At 32.8% G+C, this 22,538-nt stretch overlaps 1 protein-coding gene across 4 annotated transcripts; it reads right to left on the bottom strand.

Annotated features, from left to right (window-relative positions):
* Window positions 1-225: 225 nt before the first annotated feature.
* On the bottom strand, window positions 226-18,908 carry LOC144851528 (vacuolar protein sorting-associated protein 54-like). Of its 4 annotated transcripts, none has more exons than XR_013614190.1 (26): window positions 18,214-18,678; window positions 16,697-16,974; window positions 15,830-15,893; window positions 15,127-15,161; window positions 14,397-14,513; window positions 13,670-13,812; window positions 13,149-13,248; window positions 12,084-12,226; window positions 11,113-11,236; window positions 10,808-10,915; window positions 10,465-10,523; window positions 9,884-9,980; window positions 9,165-9,313; window positions 7,945-8,074; window positions 6,482-6,613; window positions 5,477-5,526; window positions 5,291-5,370; window positions 4,548-4,586; window positions 4,123-4,186; window positions 3,496-3,601; window positions 3,149-3,236; window positions 2,549-2,670; window positions 2,034-2,114; window positions 1,341-1,543; window positions 807-1,009; window positions 226-513 (listed from the first exon to the last, which is right to left on the bottom strand). XR_013614190.1 is itself a non-coding variant. In XM_078709041.1 (26 exons), exons 2-26 carry the CDS (start codon window positions 18,533-18,535, stop codon window positions 910-912), a joined length of 2,934 nt encoding a protein of 977 aa, XP_078565167.1. In that variant the 5' UTR covers window positions 18,848-18,908; the 3' UTR covers window positions 226-909. The 4 variants fall into 4 exon arrangements, 3 of the variants coding, with proteins under 3 accessions (XP_078565167.1, XP_078565165.1, XP_078565166.1); XM_078709041.1 differs by adding an exon at window positions 18,848-18,908 and having other exon boundaries at window positions 226-1,009; window positions 18,214-18,535; XM_078709039.1 differs by adding an exon at window positions 18,821-18,838 and having other exon boundaries at window positions 226-1,009; window positions 18,214-18,535.
* Between the last annotated feature and the right edge of the window lie 3,630 nt (window positions 18,909-22,538).

The raw sequence follows: 22,538 nt of genomic DNA, 5'->3' as shown, positions 1-22,538 counted from the left end.
GTTGAGTGAATTCACTATTATAGAGTAAATACATTTTTATATTGAATACAGTGAATGGAGTGAATAAGCTCTTATGTAAAGTGAATTCACTAATACATGGAGTAAATACACTCTTACTTGGAGTGAATACACTCTTATATAGAGTGAATACACTCTTATAAAAAGTGAATACACTCTTTTTTTTGTTATTTCAAAACCCAGCCCTACCCACCCAACAAACCCCAAGTGTGTAAAATCTTTTTTTTTGGTTGCTGTCTCAGCTAGCACACTAGACATAAATCTAGAGATGGTACATTTGAAATCTTTTGGTAGACTTCACACACTAAAAATATTGTTTTTTGTGACCTATCTTGAATAGATTAAATTTCATTTGTTCAGTAATCATTGTCAATAAAACTTTTTGACAAAATAATTTACCGAGGCACTAAATGGCATAAGAACTAACTTAATTGGTCACTAAAATGGCCCTCTATCGACAATTATTACATAGAGGAAAAAATGGACATAGGCTGCCTTATACGGTAATCTCTTCTTCCTCGGTCACATTTGCCTAGACAGAAGACGAGATTACCTTCCTAAATATACTTAACCTAACCCTCTAATCTCTCTCAACTATTAAAAAAAAACATGCTATTGATAGACCTCAAACCCAGGGTTCCAGTGTCATAGAGTAAACCCTTTACCACTCGACCAAACATTTCGGTTGGGATAGTCACGTCAATTGATTATGATGGCATGGTTGTTCAGTCTAGTGTGACCGTGTATTCAAATGAGGCAAATGTGACCGAGGAAGAATAACTTACCGCCTTATACACAGTACATTAGCAATATCATGAAGATTCATTACATACGAAAGTGGTACCCATGTAATGCAAAAAAGCATAAGAGGGCACTCTCTGCAGGTTACTGTTACCTTCTGACCCATATATCATTCATATTGTCAAGTTTATCAAGGCCACTGGTCAATTGCACACACTCGGTATAGAATACTAGCTCAGAGGTCACTAGGCTGGAAAGAAAATTAAACAATTATTTAAAAATGGGAAATTATATTTTCAGTAAAACATCTATTAATTTAAATCCATCTCCTTGTGATGAGATACAAACTGTCGATACCAGTCTCTGAGACACCGCGCTATTAAAAGGACTCTTTTCCGTGAAACAAACACCTTTGTTGGAGAGTCATGAGTGTTCCTTCAACAAGGCATGTATTATGTTATGGTTAAGGTAAGGCTTATACCCTACAATCTAGGCATCACATGTGATACATATGTGATAATGTATTACACAATGTACCAAAAAGCGGCAAATGTATTTGGGAAAACTTTCGAATTACTCACCCATGTTTAGGCCCACCATCATTGGTTACATTCAAAATAATTAGCTGCTTATTAAGGTGTGTTTTAAATGAATTGTTCATTTGTATAAACAAATCTTTAATTTGTTCTGGTGGTAGAATATCGACAACGGCTTCATGTATCTTGCGAATTCTCTTACAGATTTCACGAAAAGTAAGTGACGGAACAGGTGCTTTGACTTCCCACTGAAACACAGACAAGAGCATAAATAAGCTAACATATCATACATACTTAGGCCACCCTTAAAATTCTTCTTCAATATCTAATTGAAAACCACTTATTCTTTATATATATTTATTGACTTAAGTGAAATACTTAGTATGTAGGGGAATATCACTTAAGTGTGGTTGTTGACAGCAACAGTGACTGTATTCAGTTTAAGTGTGATTGGTGAATATTTACAGTAATTATTACTTCTTAAATATTGATTGAATTAAGTGAAATATTTAGTATTTAAGAAAAACATCACACTTAAGTGTTGTATTTACAGTAAGGAGAATTCTCAAATGCAGATTGACTTAAGTGAATGTATACAATACTTACAAACATGATTTTACTGTACTGCAGTGTATATTCTCCATACATTTTATTTATACTCCATAAAGCAGAAACTACATAAACTTTAGTGTTTAAACATTAAAAATAATAAATATTCCAAAGACAAAGGCCACTTACCTTTGAAAGACAATGATTAAATGTATCATCCATAATTGCAATTAGTTTATTGGAGATTTCCTGTACATGATCATTATAGTCCTAAATTGAATGACAAAATAGAAAACGTCTACAGAATGTGTATAGTATTTCATGTTTAGATTATGAAGTGAAGATAACTGTGGGAGAACAGTAGTTTACTACTGAACAGGCTCCCCAGTATAAACAGTAGTTTACTACTGAACAGGCTCCCCAGTAAAAAGAATAAAGATAATAATTCGCTTTTAATCAAGCATGATTGATTAAATATTAATCAAATCTTGAGTCAGCCATTTTTCGTGATTCAATTTTTTAGTTGATTGCATGCATGAGTGAATTTTCAACACCGCTGTATATTTTCTAATTAGTAGTAGTTTTTAAGCACAACTACATAATTATTTGTCATTAACTGAAAGTTATAACCCGTTTGATGGTGCTGATTAAGAATTCCTATTTGTAATTTTGTTTCTATTTCTACTACGTTTTACATTACTAACCTTGAGAATTTTGTCAAAAGAACGAAGCACCGTCATCTGGCGAGGTAGCAGGCGCTCAGCAAAGAATTGCTTCACAATTGGAATGTAAAAACTGATTAATTGAAGACATCTAGAGGCTAAGCCTAGAACATAATGAAGATTTCATTTTAGTTTTCTAAAATTTAAGTACTGTATAAGTAAATTTTCTTTATAGTTCTTCCCCCTCCCCACATTTTTATTTTCAGATAATCCAGCATGACCCGCGAATTACAAAATGTAAAACCCATGCTTTAACTTATATAAAATGGTGTTGTATTTGCTGTCAGAAAGGATTTGAACCAGGGACCTCGGGATTGGCAAGCATTTTAACCACCAAGCTTGGAGATTTGTTTTTTCCTCAAATAAATTCCCCGCCACATGCATACAAAAAATATATGTGTGTATAGCACATTTCTATTTGTAGTAAAATTCTTAGCTTCCAATCATCTATTTTAATACATTTTTTACTGTATTCTATCACTTGATACTAATTGTGTTGTATTTTTTATTTAATTTAGGAGGCATTTATGCAAGTAGTATGTAGTTAATAAGTAATAAATACATTTTTAAAAAGAACTCTACCTAAATTTTTGGTAGTTATTGTTTTAAGTCCTACTAATTGTAAGGCTCCTGCTCCCAAAACAAGCTGACAGGAACGAGAGTTAAAATTCTGTTGAAAAGAAACAACAAAATGTCATGGAAAAATCACAATATTAGTACACACTCAATAATAGGATATTAAATTAATTGTATTATATTATTGACAAATTTTAAGGCTTATTAAAATTGTTTCTAACTTTCTTCAATTATCCACTTCCAAAGTAGTAAGTAATCATGTCAAAATGATTATACTGCAGTTACTACAGTAACTACAATTCTATTTACTGCAATAACATACGATTTGAGTTTGTTTCAATGTTGAATGGTACCTGTAATATTTCAATTAGTCTTGTTAATATATCAAGCGTTACTGACGGAATATCCTCAACACACTGGCAATATTCAGCAACCATCTTTAGTAACATTAGCACCGTTCTATAAGGTAAAATTACGTCAGCTGTTATCAATTATAAGGTTTTACACAAAACTGAAATATATTTTTTAAAAGAGTAAAACATGATAATACCATGTGATAACTTTCTGTTGCTACAGTATTTGTATTGTAAATTTCAAGTGATGTTAAAGTACAACAGCTTTTAGTGAATTATGAAATTAAACTAAAAGGGTTGGGTAGGTTTGGCCAGTATGCGTTCATTTTGATGGCCAGTGAGCATCCCCGATATAGCGCACTATGGCCAGTGGGTATTTGAATATTGCGGAATACTTTCAATGGCAGCGTCCATACCAAAATACATACAATATAATTATAAATAAACGTAAATTTTGCTAAAAATATAACTAAGAGTGCCTTAAAGCAAAATAATTAAAATGTTTTTTTTACTAATAAAAATTGAATTGAAAAATTGTAATTGATACACTGTTATGGTAAGCATGGGCATAAGTAGCACCATGAAGTAAATTTCCTCCATGGTAGCAGTTCATTTCACGATACCTACCCTACTACAGCATATTTATTTCCATCTATCTCCACATATTCAGCAGCTTTACATTCTTCATTGCCTAAAAAAACAAGATTTACTGTATATTTAAACTGATAAATCAATATAGCAAAGAAATAGGAATATCAAGTTTTCATTTTAAACATTTTATGACATTATGTCAAAATAAACAATACAAAGTGCAATTTATCATCAATCTTTGTCACATCAAACAATCAAAGTGTAGAAAAAAAAGTGCAGTTATCTAAATTCCAACCCTTTTTTTGGGCCCCTTTTCTATAATTCTATAAATGACAATTGTGACATACATCAAATTAAAACACCCTTCAATACCGCTTTCCTGTGTATAAAATACAAAAAAAATCATAAGTGGTCTTTAATTAGAGGACATATTAATAATTAAGCATATTTTTGCAACAAACCTTGGTCCATTCTTGCTAATAAGGCAAGTGATATTTCCCCTGTAAAACACAAAAATAGGTTCTTACAACATAGGGTCATACATATTATACACATATTATATAACATTTAGTTCAAATGCACTATTAAGTCTATGGTAGTAATTGCATATTGACTAAATACAGACAAATCAATATCATTGGCTGTTCTTCAGTCTGCTAAAACATCTGTTTTAATATGAAAACTGAAATACCAATATATTGCTATTGAATAGAATCCAGTACACATTTTACAATACACAATTTTTGTAATTTAATGTAAATATCATTTCAGTTTTTGCCACTTGCTAGCTGTACTAGTGGTTTAAACATAAAAGTAAAGGACCATGTCAAAATTATTCTACTGCATTTACTGCAGTAACTACATTTGGTTTAACCTGTTTATGCAATTATTTGTTTAGCAAGTTTTATTTAGGTAATCATACACATTATATATTTTAGTGAAAGCCTCATAAACTTCAACAAAATCAAATCATATTTTATTGCAGTAAATGCAGTAGAATAATTTTGACATGACGTTCGCTTGGATTTGCCGGCGCCGGACCGGAACCGTGCCGGAACAGGTGTGAAAGACCCTTAAATCATGTTGCAACATTGGAAGTGAGCTTATCCAATTTGGGAGTCATATACCCCAGGGAGAATTAATACTGTATTGGTACCACTACCCCTCAAAGGTACTTCTGATGTATTAAATATGTGTTTATTACCTTTAGCCATTGCACTAAGTAAATCTTGGAAACTAGCTGGAACCTCTGCCTGTTTCCATCTCTCATTATCCAATAGTAAACTGTAAAATTGAAGTCAGATTATTTAAAATGTTAACAAGAAGAAATTTCCTGCTGAAAAAAAAACAAACAAACAAAAAACAATTGGACATCTGTCTATATACTAACCTCATTTTGGTTTTTCTTTCCTCATGAAATCTATTTACAAACTTGTTTGCCTGGGTTAAAAATAAATACAAGGAAATTTAATGGAAACAGATATTTCTGGAAAACCTTGTAATAGATTAGGATTATTTTTCAGTCAGATGTAGAATTTATTTATTTATTTGGAATTACACCTTTAAGCCCGGTGCACACTAGAGCTTTCGGCTGAGCCAACTGGCACGAGTAACACTTGGCTCACTAAAAAAATTGCCGCAAACTGTGATCGCGTTCTATCGGACGCACACTAAACGCCTCCAGTACGCGATTTTCTGATTGGATAATTACTTACTACGCTATACGGCATGCGCTGAAATATCATAATAAATCAGAACATGGCATGCGCAGTGGAATTTTTTAGTGAGCAGGAAGCTCACGTTCAGCGCACACTTGAGGAAAATGGCACGCGTGCCAAAAAATATTAAACACGATAGATATTTTCCTCAGCGGCACGCGTGGCCGATTCCTCACGAAATCCCCGGCGCACACTGTGAGGCAAGTGTTACTCGTGCCAGTTGGCTCAGCCGGAAGCTCTAGTGTGCGCCGGGCTTTAGATTGCCGTTACACTCTCCATACTGTACACAACAAGTGATAAGAGTAAAGCATCTTTCACACTTGCTCCAGTCCAGATCCGGAAAATAAAATCAAACTTTAATGTTTGTTTTCATGTTACGCGCATATTGATTGGTGAATAGCTGGGTGGAGTGTTGTGAAAATGAAACATTAGGGTTTGATTTTATTTTCTTAAGCCAGAAAAAGTACAGGCTCAGTGATCAAAATGGTGGAGCATCTGTATATCAAGAAAAAGAGTTTAAAACTCTACTATTTCGAAATTTTTTCTTTGAGTATTTTTACAGGATGGTTTAAATTTTCTCTTCGCCCCATTTAAATTAACACCTCTATTAATCACCCCCACCTCTGAATAAACAAAAAAACAAAAACATCTTAGAGTGTTTATGGCAAGTTATTTACCTGGTTTTGTAGCCCTCCTCTTAAAGAGCTACTTCTTTTTCCACAAACGGTTTCACACTGCGTCACAAAGGACTCTATTGATCGAGATAAAGACACAAATTCACTGGAGCTTAATTTCTCTAGAAAACCATCCTAAAAAAAGAAAACAAAATTTATTATAAACTTTTTTTTTATATAACATTTCGATTGGCTAAAGTTGTTAATAATTAAAACAAATTAGTAATAATATCTCAATTTTAAAATAGATTGAATAGGAACAGGGTGGGGGGGGGGGGGGGGGTTGGGTACGGGAGTGTGTGTGTTGTGGGAGGATAGGGGAGTGTGTGTGTTGGGGGGTTGGTGTGCTGTGATGATACTAGTGATCCACTTTTCAATCTAAATGTCAACATTAGGTTTTAGTTTCTTCACTCTAAACACACTGCTGAAAATCATAATAATGATATGGACAATGACTAGACAAAATATAATTTTGATTAACTACCGTGTACTATTAGATAGGTCATTTACAAATATGTTTCATTGAATGAAGATAGCAAGATAAAGCAACACAAATGCAGCAGCTGTTTAAATAGCAATCATAATTGATTCAATTACACATCACACAGACAGTAGTGACATAGTTTTAGCTGGCTTACAAATAGTAGTTATCATTTTGTGAAAAACCACCATACATATTACTTTGTGAAAACCACAGCATTGATCACTATATTGTGACATGCACAGCATTTAGTTTATCACTATTTTGTAACACCCACAGCATTATCACTATTTTAACAAAAACAATATTTTTTACCACTATAGCTATAGGAACAGACGAGTAAGTAGCTTGTTGTAAGCCTATGAAGACACTCTGTGTATTGATTTACTTAACTCACAACCTTACTACAGACAATTTACTAGTTGTTACTTCAGCGTACATAAAGAATATAATGAATATAATTAAAGAATATAATGATACATGTGTAAACTATATGCAATTACTTCAAAGCTAGTAAGTAAAATGCAACTTGTATTAAGCATTGTGTGGACGCTCATCGGAAGTAATGTGTGCATATAATTTCAGGTTTGATGTATCTTTACCTGTTACATGCAAGGCCATCTGAACATAACTTATAATACAAACCTTTAAAATCACCACTATTCCATTTAACTGTGCGACACACTTATATAGTACAACTATATTACCACTAATCACTATAAATTAGCTTTGCATTATGGAGATAAGTAAGTCAATGCTTAGCCCTAATCTGACGTACTTGTACTCAATTTTCAGCATATTAAGACAAATTGATAGAAATTAATAAATGTTGAATTATTATTATTATTATTATTATTAACAATAATAATATGTAAACTCTAATATATTAAGCATTCAGTACAGTTACGTCATAGTAGGGAAATTTGGTTCTTTACTCTTTATATTCATTTTATTATAATGTTATCAATAACTACAATAACTCTACCTTTCCCCTTGCAATAAGAAGCTTAAGACTTCGGTCGTGAGCATAGTTGCACAACATTACCAGCATCTCTTTCAAACCAGTACTCAGCCGCTGATGTTCCACTGGTGCAATCAAGATATCTGCATCAGATCTATCAAGTCAAAATAATAACATTTTATACAAGTATTTAATAGAGTTATGATAGGTTACAATTAAAGTATCTCCTATATAAATGAATACAATTTAAGGGAAATATTTAAATATTTAAGTGAAACACTTAATATATAAGGGAAATATTTCACTTATGGGTTAAATGCGATTGGTGAATATGGCTACTGGATTTTTATATAAAAGGGGTAAACATTGTCATGAGCTAGGCTGTTCAGGCCTATTTACTATCACTTCAGCTGACTCTGAATCAGACCTCTTTGGCTATAGGCTTGGGGGCTGGAAACAAGTAGGCATTAAGCTTTGTGGAAGCCCTAAAGTAATCATTAGACTGAGTGGACTTGTTACTTTAAGACACCAAACAATCTACAAAGCAAACACCAGTTTTGTTTGTATGAGATGAAACACAAATTGAAAACTACCGTAATTATTCAAATAAACGCACCAGGGCATTTTATTGTTTGGTAGGGCTTTTAGGGATGTTTATTCAAGGGAGGTGGTTTTTATTCGAGGTAGGCATTTATTTTTTGGGTGTAATGTGGTAACATATATGAAAGATATGAAAAAATATAAAACAATTAGTATCAAAAAGTGCAGTAAATATGTAAAAATGTTATCAAAATGCTTGGAAGCTATCAGTGGCTGGATCTCAATGGAGATACAAAAAAAAAAAGCGAAAAGCTAAATCAAAACGATAAGTAAAACAGCCAGAAAAGTTAGCAGAGCTTTCGGGCAACACTAGCCCTTCATCAGTGCAAGTATATATATATATATATATACACTTGCACTGATGAAGGGCTAGTGTTGCCCGAAAGCTCTGCTAACTTTTCTGGCTGTTTACTTTATCGTTTTGATTTAGCTTTTCGCTTTTTTATTTGTATCTCCATTGAGATCCAGCCACTGATACCCACAGCATTGTCATTTTTTTCAGTAATTTGCCTTTGGATTTATATATATATATATATATATATATATATATATACAGTATTTTTTGTATATGCAGGTGGCGGGAGTTTATTTGAACAAAAAAATGATCTCCCTTGGGTGTTTATTTGAATAAATACGATATTTACGCTATCTCTTTCTGAGGATCTAGCTGTGTATCACTTTGTGAGTTTTCTGCATTGTTTTCTGATTCTTCTTCTTCCACCAGGTCACCTGCAGATGATGTGCTCTTTCCTACGGCAACGTCAATCAGTCTATACATTATTATCCATGTCATCTGAGAAGAAATAAAACATTAGGTTTATCAAGGGACTATTAATAGAATAGCTCACTTGAAGAGAGAAAAACAGATGTAGTATGCAGAGCAAAACAGATCTGTAATATCAGGCATATTGTGTATTGAGACATTTCTAAGTTTTTGTCGGGGAACTTTTATAAATATATTGCACTTGAAAAGATAGAATAAAAGGCAAAGTCAATGTATTGTGAGGTATGTTTTCATACATTCCTTCAGCAGTTAATATAGATTGACAATGTACTATTGGAAAAGGAAGCACTAATGCCACAGGATGTAAGCATTCATTTTTTAGACTTGGAAATTAACGCACGTCTAGTCAATACAGAGCCTATTTACTTAAGAGTTAAGCTCTGTCTACTCTATCACACTAGCTTGACAAAAAAAGTTTGATGTGCCCAAATATGGAAGTGATATGCACAAATATGGTAGTGCTATGAAATCATCATGTCCATATATGGGCACAACACATTTTTTTGTCAAATAAAGTTTGATAGTGTAGACAGAGCTTTAAAGAAAAATGGGATAAATAGTAAAAATAGGATTTCCTACCTTAACTCGATGAAGAAGCTTTGCTAAATTAATGAAAACAATCTTGAACATCTGAAGCCATTCGGTAAAGTTTAACAGCCTCATCTGGTCTGCTAGACTAAAAGACATTTATACAATCACCGTCATGTAAATAAAGAAATCAAATATATACCTACTAAAATAGAACAATAATGAAGGTATTGTACAGTACCCTCCAAAAAACATCTACTCTCATGCACTATCTACACTATCAAACTAGTTTGACAAAAAAAGTCTGATGTGCCCAAATATGATAGTGATATAACATCATTATGTCCATATATGTGCACATCACATTTGTGTAGAGAGAGCTTAACACATAGTTTCCGTGGAAATTATTCGGAAAAAAGTGTCAATATTCTATGAGGAGTCGATTACGTAACTGTTTATTAGCTACTCCCTGGTAAAAGTTGGAGTACAGCATGCTGCAGAAGTGGTTGGAAATATCTTTTCAACGAAATGTCATGGGGCTAGATCATTACATAATCTTCGACATAAGCATCTAATATTGTTGTGCGTGTCTTGAAATTTAGCAATTGCACTGCAAAGAAATAACTATTTACCTGCCCAAATTGCCCTCTACATCGATACTGTCAGCTTCAGAGACAGCAGCAACCACCGTCTAGAAGACAAAATGAATGACCAAGTGATTAAGACAGTGGAATCGTGATCAATAGCCTTATGGCAACTCACTCGCTTGACCCTTAGCCGAGAAGCATGTAATTGAAAAGTGTAACATCAAATTTATAACTACTATAGTCTATAGATGATGACATTGTTAATGGAATGCACTACTGTATATAAATATATTAACATTAAAATCAACTATTACATCAGTCAATGAATGTTGAAATTAACAACATGATTTCTAGGATCCAAAAAAAAAAGGAATTTCCCAAATCTTACTTGTTTAACCATTGTTTTTATAGACGTTGTACTTTCATTTTTGTAGTCTTCTAAAAAGCTAAATTTATGTTGCCGAAGAAGTCCGAGAATTATACTGGACAGCTTTTCCTGTAAATAGATGAAAATTAAAGTTATGTTTGTTATTATTTGTTATAAAATCTGTGCATATTACTATTGTGCATACTGTATGTACTGTTGCCAGAAGTTTTTTGCCTTACTCATACTGAGAATACTCAGAAGTAATACAATTTTAAAGCAAGTATCTATAGATTTAGAAAATAAATAGAAGTAAAACTGAAACACACCTCGTCTGGCCCTGTGTCGTCGTCGATTGGCCTGTTCAAATCTGAACTTGCAAAACGAACAAACTCTTCATGCATCATTTTATCAATCAGTTTTTCCAACTCAATAAGCTGAGAGCCAAGATGCCTAAAGAAAGGGAGTTGTAAAATGAATATAATAGCAGCAAGGAAAATAATAATATATATATTACATATCTATTTCTAAATAGTCAATTCAACATAATCACAGCTCACAAAGTGTTCCAGCATCGAAACGGCTGCATCATATCGGCCAATGACATATGATTATTTAAAGGTACAATACGCATAACTTTGCCTACATTGCAGCGTTTTCAGACAACAACATATTATTATTATTTGATATTTAAGACTTTTACCAAGAAATTATTAATTTTATTGTCATGATGATGAGTTACATAGAGTTTATTCTGTAATAAAACATACAAATATTCTAATTTGCTTGTTTTTCATAATACTTTATGTATTCAAAAATGTTGTTTAAATTTATTTAAACAACATTTTTTAATATGCTGGCCATTTTGTGTTTTCCTGTCCTTCATGGCTGCTAAAGGCAAACGCAGTCAGTGTCATACGACAAGGCCTGACAAAAAACCTATCCTGGAATTGACTCTTCGAGTCGTCTTGAGATAGCGTCGGGCGTAGTTTTTACGTCATCGGGTTGCGCCTTGTGACAGTGTCTGAGTTGGCCTTTCGTTAACTGTCTATTGGTACTGGTAACCATCTACATAGAGACATCTGGTAGCCATTGACATAAAGTTTAAGTGTACACAATATTTTGTTTTGTTGTTTTGTTTTTTGAGAGTGACATACCACAGACATTGCAATAAATTACACAAATTAGTCAGTAGTAGTAGAGTAGTAGTAGTAGGTTAATATATACAAAAGGTAATAGTAATTAGTAACAATGGGGTCTTTACTTTTTCATGGCATCCATAATAATATAGTAATATTACCTGAAACTTTGTATGCCAGACAGTTCCTGTGTCAGAACCTCTTGTGTTGTTGAGATTAGGTCAAGCGCGCCAACAAACTCTGAAGTTGACAACAACAGCTGGATGGTAGGCTGGGTTTGATGAACAGTTGCCATCAGTTTTAACTAGAATGACAAGAAAGAATATTTGATGGTTTCATTTAGACTTTACAACTGATTGGATGTTAACCATTTTCGGTCAGATGGTGTCACGACAAAACATGACAAGGTCGAAAAACACATGACAACGTACGACCTGTATACAGGTACATCTCATTATTTCTTTCCCAAGTATGCTGACCCCAAAATAAATATTAGAAAGTAAGTACATTTATTTTTTTGTTTCTTATGATTCAAATGCGGGAACATATCATTCTTATGTGGCCTCTCACTTGCTAACAATTTTGCCAAGAAATTATTCATCTTATTTTCAGTCAAATGGTGTCATGACAACGTATGACCTGTATACATCTCATTATTTCTTTCCTAACTATGCTGACCCCAAAATAAATATTAAAAAGTGATATACAGTTATTTTGTTTCGAATTGTTTCTTATAATTCAACCGCGAGAACATATAATTCTTATGCAGCCTCTAATTTGCTAACAATTTTATAAAGAAATCAATCATCTTATTTTGATTAACTACAGTATAGTCAATTTAAGACAATACATACATGTTGATTTTTAAAAAATATTTTTATATACTATACTATTAACTAAATGACAATTTTGATCTGATAAAATGGTCATTTTTTTCAGAGAAAGTGGTCCCTATGCTGTTGCATAGTTGGCCATTTAGTGCTTATAATATATCTATGTAAAACACCGGTGTCTCAAAACAAACTATGTGACCTTCCTTATATAATGCTCAGTCTACACTATCAAACTTTATGTGAGAAAAAAATATGATGTGCCCATATATGGACATGATGATGTCATATCACTACCATATTTTGGCATATCACTACCATATTTGGGCACATCACACTTTTTTGTCACATAAAGTTTGATAGTGTAGACAAAGCTTAATTGTTAAGCAGACTTACCTTATTAAAGACTTTTGCATGGTTCACTCTTGAGATTTTGTAACCTAATGTTTCTAACGATCTTTTAGCTAGCACATCATCTACTGCTGTTATCCGTTCCCTATAGATATCAAACAACATGTTTGTCAAAGTTTGTCATCATTAAATAACATAAAAATATTTATTACATCTGTCAAGGAGGTTGTTTGTTCACACCTGTTTGTTTCCCCTTTCTTGTAGAGGTTATCTTTTTGTCAGCCCAGGTGGAACAATCCATTAGGACTAGGTTATTAAACATCAATTTAAAAAAGAGTCATTAAATGTTATAATGGTAACATCTTTATTCTTTAGCTATAGACACGTACTGTAATTCTTTATACAAAACTTCTATAAAGTGGCCAGAGCACACCCATAACACCAAGCCTCCCCTCCCCAAACCAATCAATTATTTATTTCAACAATATTTAATGCAGGTGGTCCATCCAGCCGAAGCTGAACATTAGGGACCCTAACATATTTGATGTTTTGATAACCATCATTACCGTAAGTCTTTAATAGCTGAGCAGGTGGAAATAAGGTTGTCCTGTAATTTGTCATGTGACGCCATAGCCGTGAAGAACGCCGTTGACCTTTGTGAGATTTGACGAGCAAGTTCAACCTCAACTGAATCCAAGTAATGACTCAACTAAGATGATAAAAAATGTAGTAAGGTATACTGTACTGTAAAATGTACTGTATGTATTGGTTGAAGTAGGGAGAGGTATTGGTGGCTAATCTGCTTGCCTTCCAATCCTAAGGGGCAGGTTCGATCCTGACCTAGTGCTAGGGTTGTAACTCATAACTCTTTCTATTCTACTCAAATGAGACTGAGTTTTAAGCACGATACATTATTAAATTATAGTTTATCCATCCTGTATTTTGCCATGTTTCTCACTGTCAGATGCATAAAAATATAAGAATGCAATGGTTTAGAAAATTGAATAAATATGTTAATCTTATTTTTCTATTTAAATTTATTAATTGTATAATTTAAACATGCTAGTATTGTCCTTTACTCTGACATACTTTATGCTAAGTACATTTTGAGAACAAGTATTTATCAGGTAGGACTCGAACCATGTCATTTGGTGTTCATAACTCTTTTACAACCTGATTTGAACGACAAAACTATTGACCTTTAGTAAATAATATCAAATATCCATATTTTAATCCAATCAGCTTTACTATCAAATTATAAATAAAAGGACAAAAGAAACTGTTTATCCTTACTTTTTCTTGAAGGAGTTTTGAAGATTGGCCAACTCCTCGACTTTTAAACTGTGACCATGGTAAAACAGCTTGAAATGTTTCTGGATTCTCAAGTGCAAAATCACCTCTAAAAAACATCTACAAAAAAAGAATTTATTTTAAAACTTTTAATTAAGATTTAAAATTATTTGTTTATTTAAGTATTGCCAAATCAAATAAAAAACAAAAGACATCATTTAACTTCCATAAAATAAAATTCAATGTCGTATAAACGCCCCGGAAGCAGGGGAGTTTGTTCGAGGGAGGTGTTTATTTGAGGGAGGCGTTTATTTTCTTGGGTGTAATATGTAAATATAATCAAATAAATACTCCATAGATATGGAAAAATACAACACAATTAATAAAGTGATAAAATACAGTCAAAATTGTATTAAAACTCTTGGTAAATTGTAGATTATGTCAATCAATGGGCGTTTATTCAAGGAAGGCATTTATTCAAAGCAGGTGTTTATTTGAATAAATAGTCAAACAGAAATTTAGAGAGTACATAAATAAATGTTGACTGTTTCTGTGGAAATGGTACAATTATAAACAGATGTTCTCTTGACAAGTATAGCATATGCCCATCTCAAATAATTCCAGATGAACCAAATAAACTTCCTTTTTTTGTTCACATTTGATACAACCGTAAAGTATAATTTGTGCTTAACTCAAAATTCACAGAAAAAAGCACTAAAAAAAGTACAATTACCTTTGGAATTTGCTGTAACTCTGCTTGACTTTTATCTAAAAAATATGAAATCAAATGAAAAATGAGAAATTCATGGATATTTTTTAAACCAAAAGACTGACCTCTGACCTTTTTATAAATATTTAGCTCATTATAAATGTTGGTGAAACAAGAGCATTTTTTTTCAAGGGTTTGAAGGTCACTCTCTCCATGGTTCTGGTGGTAGAACGAGTCTTCTCAGATAAGGACTATAAACCATAGGTCCAGTGTACACAAATGCTTGGTTCACTTTAAAGAACCTAGTACATCTTTCAAGACGAGTAGGGGGTTGCCCCAGTGTATAGTTCTCACACACTTGGCAGCACCGACATGACGTCAGCAGTGCATTGAGAGGACATTGTTTGTGGAATGTGCTATACAAATACATTAGCATTGAGTAGCGAAGAGTAGTTTAATATAATGGATGTTTGTACAGTACTACCTTATAATAATCGTAGCAACCTGTCACACGTACACTACAATAAACTTTATTTCCAAATCCATAGTAAAAAATTGACTCACAGTTATCAGTTAGAAAATAAATCAAATGTAGTTGTAAATATATTGTACAAATGCTGTAAATGTAATTTAAATTATAACAGCTACAAATTTGCAGTTCCATGTCATCCTCCACAACCTGGTTCTAATATTTAATTTGGTACAAAATATAAACTTGCAAACCTACCAGTCACAGCAGGCAATCTAGGTGCTTGTTTCTGAGAAGATTGAACCTTGTGGCATTTTAATTTCTATGGAAACAAAAAAAGAAGAATGATCAAAAACCAATGATGATGACATAATTAATGTTGAAATATTAAATACTGTCATAATAATAATTTGCTTCTAAAAAATTCATACTTTACAAAATATTGGAGTTTTGATATTGTGCCCAAAATTAAAATCACCTTCTAAATGATAGACAGGTGAAATATTATATATATTTCTAGGTCAGCACAAAAATGATCACCAGATTTTAATCGCATGCGCAAACACTAGACCACCAAATCAACTAAACATTTTAAGTAATAAAGTGTATGGCAAGCTAGCTACATTTTAAGTAATAAAGTGTATGGCAAGCTAGCTAAGCTAAGTCTAGAGTCAGCTCTTTCAGATTAACATTACAACAAGATATGTTTTTGAAAGCTTGGTGGCATGCTTGCCTTCCAATCCCAAGGTCCAAGGTTCAATCCTGACCTAGTGCCATTCCAATGTTGTACAGTAACAACTCTTTCAACTCTACTCCCTAAGCCTCAAATGAGACTTAGTTTATAAGCAGGAAAAATGATAAAATAGTTTATTGGTGAGCTACTCAGTGTTGGATGTGCATGAACATTTTTTTTTAAGACAGAGAAAACAAAATTTATTTCTTAAAACAAAAATGAACTTCTTTTATGCTGGGCCAAATTATACATACCAGCGTGTCATATATAATGGCCTGATAAACTGCCTTAGCAGCTATTTACAGTAGATGTCCTACTATAAAACAATTAAGGAATATAAAACAACAACAATAAAATGTCAATACAAATTTTATTAGGCCTACAATACTTACACTTGCTGTTTTGTTCAAATACTTTTCAAAGTTTGCTTTGGTTATTATCTGCAGATGAGGGGAAGGTGGAATAACAGTGTTCTCAATAAAACCTTCTCCCCAGGTCTTTGTAAAGAAATCGTGTTCACGTCGTGATTTTCTAGGATCGTTCAAAACTGCTGGTAGATTAACACTCGATGAATACACAGTCCACTTGTGTTGGTCACTGACTATCGATGGGGCCTGATTGGTCAATCGTGTCTGCTTGGCCAGTAAAGGATTGATTTTGTTTGTATATCCTAGAGAAGATTTAAAGAGATTTTAAAGACTTTAATATTGCAGTGGTATTTATTTTATGGATCATGACAGCATTGTTCTACTGCAGTTACTGCAGGTTATTGCCATAACATATCATTTTAGTTTTAATGTTCATATGTTATGCACTCTCATATTAAATGAGTAGAAAATAAACGAAATGAAAGTTATATGTTTTCAATGTTGAAGTTTATGAGGCTTTCGCTGCAATAAAAAATGTGTATAATTACCCCAAAAAGCTTGTTAAATAATTGCATAAAAATCTTACAGTATTTAAACGTACTGTAGTTACTGCAGTAAATGCAGTAGAATAATGTTGACATGGTCCCAATGTACATTGTATAATCCTCAAATAATAGGTCTAAAGCTCTATCTACACTATCAAACTAGTTTGACAAAAAATGTAATATGCCCAAATATGGTGGTGATATGCACAAATATGGTAGTGATAAACATCATCATGTCCATATTGGGCACATCAATTTTTGTTCACATAAAGTTTGATAGTGTAGACAGAGCTTAAGAATAAATGAAAAACCTTGGTACAATAGTTATGTTAATATGTTTTACTTTACATACATTATTGAGGCTTTGTGACAATACAAAATAAATTGTGAATTCAAAACAAAGTTCATAAAGAGATAATAAAATACTCTATGGTTTCAATTCTATTCACATTAAGCTCTTTGCAAGTTAAGCACTTTATCCAGACAATTTATTGGGATACAGTATATTTTATGATTACTGTTTACATACATCAAACAACTTTGAATAGGCAATGTAGGTAGCTTTAATCAAGTTTAAAATTCAACAAAAACCCATTGACTTTCAGACAATGAGTTTTCGGTTGACTATTTTTTTTGGTTTTATCAGTAAATATTAGTTTTTTTAGTCAAATTTTTCACAAAGTGAACCAAATAATTTTTTTTCAGATCTGCACTTACTGTAGGCCGATATGCAATTATTTATACTATATAAAATATGCAAAGTACAAAAGGAAAGTATGGAAAATAAACAAAATTACATATTATCAGAATACATGTTAAAATGAACATAATAAATTTTACAAAAAATGTGTAAACAATGAAAAGTACTGAAAGATGAAAAAGTTATAATATAATGTATAACAAAAAAATGAATCCAAAAATCTTATGCCGAGAATACCTAAAACAAAAATAAAATCATTAAGAAAATGAAAAAAAAATAAATAAAAGTTTGCTTACCATCATCTGCTATGTGATCCCTAGCAACATGAAATTCGTAGTCTTTATCGCTGACACCTTCTAACGGGAGACTGGGACATATTCCATGTGTACCGTAGCGACAAACAAATGACCCTCCCTCTTTCGTACAATGTTTCTCGCGCAAATGGAGGGCAAATTCTGAAGGCGATTTCCATTGAATCGAACATATCTCACACGTTCTCCAATGATTTGTAGTTTCGTTCTCAATGGTAGGCCTCACGTCAGGTCTGTTTTCAGTTCGCCGACCAGAGCCTACAGGGACGACAGCCGACAAATGATCTCCTGCAGTACGCCGTTTCATCTGTGCAGTATGAGTTCAGCAGTAGTACCTACCTACTACTACTTAGGCTACAGTACTCACTTAAGTTAGGCCCCTCTCTCTGGTTTGTTTGCCAAGCCTACTCTATCTACTAGGCCTAGCCTAGGCTATACTACACACAGTACTGTACTCAACTAACTACATACAGTAGGCTACACCACCTTCCTTCGAAAATTCGCTGTTTTTCTATCCACAATTACAAAATCTGTTAGTAAAAAAAACCAAGTATTAATAACCAATAAAACTACAGTTCTACTAGGCCTATACCAGTCACAAATAGAAACATTTTGTAACTTTTTATCCCCAGCTATAATGCTAGGCTCACTCAGGGACTTCCTGCCTTTTTTATACTGCTCTGTTGGCAGCACAGATGTTGGAAAGCAGTGTGTCAAAAAGACAAAAATAGAAAATGAAATTACCCCCTCAACTTGATTTTACGTAAACAGATCTGCTTGGATGAATACGTGCCTGTGTCACGCCAAATGAGGTACCGCTGCCAAATGAGGTACCGCACTTAATTTGGCGTCTAAGGCGCCAAATTAGGTACTATTGCAAAATGAAGTTCTATTGTCATTTTTTAAAATACAGTTTATATAAAACAATCATATTTAAGCCAGTATTAAACTACAATATGTATTATGTGTTGTTACGCCTGTTATTAGATCACCATTACATTAAATTAAATATAAAGCAGAAAATAGTTATCCTTTTTTGATTTTCGTCGAATAGATCGAAGCGGAAGTGCTTCGGTCATGGTCCGCAAATTATATGATACGCCTTGTGTGCCAAAATCTTTTTACTTTCTTCTTTCTTTTTCTTTTATTCAATTTTTCACACTTCAAAAATAATACAAGTTATGTGAAACATTAAGGTAATCAAACTAATTTAAACAAAATATATAGAGAAACTTGTACAACAAAGAAGTGTGAAAGGAGGTCAAATAAGTATGATACTTTAAGCTTGACCCCCTTTAAGCTTGACCCCCCTTTACTGCTTTTTAGTTGTGCTGCAGTGCAGATTGTCTGTGATCAAGCAGAATCTGAGGATTTACCTGTGCTTGGGGGTCTGTCTATCAAGGTACAACATTTCGACGAAGCCAATTTAATATTTTCATTTTTTTTAATATCTGTAGAATGCGTCGTCATTTATTCTGAAGCTAATATTAATACTGTAGGCCTATATACCGTAATCAGACGGTATTAAGGCTAGTTCACGTACAGTAGAATTCACGTAGAATTATGTGGTGTTGTTGCTTGATTGTAAATTGCCCAGATTCTTCATTAGAAAAGAACTGATATTAAGGTTAATTCTGGAACTGATATTAAGGAGTTTTTAGAACAGATATTAAGATGTCCTCTATAAACGGAGTCCTCACAAACTCATATAAGAGGTCCTCTTGTGAAATCAGGTTCCCGTCGAATTTATTTCAGCTAAATAGCTAAATTATCATGGATTTCGTACCCACCATTCCATCGATAGCTTTTTTTCTCTCTTTTGTGGCGCAAACATATTATTTAACACATTTGTTAATTCCCAATGTCGTTACAATTCATCAGTAACATTTTTACATTTATCAATTCCGTATTACCTCCTATTTCATTAATGTTCATATTTTTCTATACACTTGACAATGATCATCATTATCATCTATATCTCGTTTTAAAATATTTTACACATAAAGAATTTGTGAGATTTTCATTTGTTTGTTTTCATTTTACAACCCGGATTATACAATGTAATTTATATACAAGATGAAACGAAATAAAATCAGATCAGTACCACCTGTAACTCGTATCACAGTGAATTCCTTTTCTGATAATCGTAGCAAATTAGAAATTATATTAGCATAATAGTATTTCTTAAATCTACCCATTTTTCTATACTTGTTTCTTTATTGTTATATGTTTCACCGTGATTCAATGTTATATAGCATATTGCTTTTAAATGAATTCCATAACAATTTACCCACTGGCTTATTTAATGCTGATTTATTCTATAAATAGTGAAGGCTGCAAATGTGTAAATATCGGCCTAATCTACTATTCCATCGATATAGCTAATTAAATTACTGTATGTCAATAAATAATATATTAACTTGATTACAGTAGCATCCCACTCTCATCACCCCACAAAGTATAACAGTGCATGCATGTTCCACATTATGTACGACGTATAATTGATGGAACGAACAACCGAGATGAAAATAACGCATGCAATCTCCATTGCAAAATTAGGTTCCATTTAAGTATAAATTCTAATATTCCCGACCTCAAAATAATTAGTGTTATAACTAACTGTATTTAGCTTCCTAGAATTTCGTCCACCCCTCCAAACGTGTTTCCAACATCGTATCAAACAAGGTGACCAGACTTCATTGCAAAATTAGGTTCCATTGCATTATTGCGAATTTAAGGTTGTTCCCCCGACTTCGAAGTAATACTTGCTTAGAATTTCGCTCAACGCCCCATTCCCATCCAAACTTTTTTCCCACATTGTAATATGATCTGAACAAACGACTTTATTGCAAAATTACGTTCAATTGTTTGCGAATTCACGTTGTGTTCCCAACCTTAAAATAACTCATGTATTTAGCTTGCTTAGAATTTCGCTCACCACATTCCCGTCCAAACATTTTCTCACATCGATATGAACAAATGAGATGACGACTTCATTGCAAAATTAGGTTCAATTATTTGCGAATTCACGTGCTTTTTTCCAACCTCAAAATAAGTATCATGTATTTAGCTTGCTTAGAATTTCGCTCACCCCATATCTCATCCAAAGTTTTTTCCCATCATATGAACAAGATGACACGACTTCATTGCACAATTATGATCCATTATTGCGAATTTATGTTCAAATGTTCCCGATATCAAGGTAAAAAGTACCAGCTGAATAAAATATCTAACATATTGCAAAATTAGTCTCTATTATTGGGAATGTTTCCGACATCAAAGATTGTTAAAACTTGATGAAAATGCCATTAGGATTGGTGAATTAATTAGTTAATTACCATTATTTATTTATTGTGATATGCATGTTCAACTGTTACCTTCTATTACGGTACGTGACATGAAAAGATTGATAACAAAAGAGAACAACGCAATATCTCAAAATTTGGTTTCATTATCTATTTATGTTCTAAATGTTTCCGACCTTATGAGTTATTGTTTTGATGAAACAATTTGATGAATTTCCCCTCGAAGTAGGCCTACCTGTAGCCTGCCATCCCTTATTTATTTATTATAGGTCACACACACACACACGTGTAACAAATGAGATGATGAAATTATAACAAATATCTAACTAACAATTTGCGACTTAGGTTCGCCATTATTCCGAATTTATGTTTTAATTTTTCAGACATCAAAGTAAATATAGTGTTATACTGTAGGTATAATAAGTGAAATAAATGTGATCATGTAACTCATATTCTTAAAGAACTTATAAATAAAAAACATAAATAACATTATACATTTTAAAAAAACGGAATTGATTAAAAATGAAACTAAAAGGTTAGGAAACTGTATAGTTAAGCAATGTTAAACAAAAAAATATATACAATATAATCAATAGAATAACGGGATACATTCATATTCAACGAATAATCATTTTAATTTGAAAACATAAACATAGAAATTCATAAAAACGAACAAAATAGTAACGGGAATAATGTACCGACGAAAGGAACGTCAAATCAAAATATTACTAGGAAATAATGCAGAAATGGCGTCCCATAACTCAAACAATCAACGTTTTAGCGCTAAAGGCAAATTGTCCCAGACCATGTCCGCATAACATGCAGACGTGACTTCAGACACTTCCCTTTGGCGCTAAAACGAGTAGTCTTCTTTTCCAGCTGCTTAGAAAGGGGTCGGTAGGCTTCCCATCATGCATGTCGAGTTTTCTATATTTTCCGATGGCAGTACCTTTCGTTTTTTTACACTAAAATCGTAAATTTTCGTCGTATGTTTCAGTTATAATG

Source organism: Antedon bifida, chromosome 9, assembly GCF_963402885.1.
Source record: "Antedon bifida chromosome 9, ecAntBifi1.1, whole genome shotgun sequence".
In the NCBI taxonomy this organism is placed as follows: Eukaryota; Metazoa; Echinodermata; class Crinoidea; order Comatulida; family Antedonidae; genus Antedon; species Antedon bifida.
The sequence above is the reverse complement of the archived record's forward strand: the minus strand, read 5'-3'. Positions and strand labels throughout refer to the sequence as shown.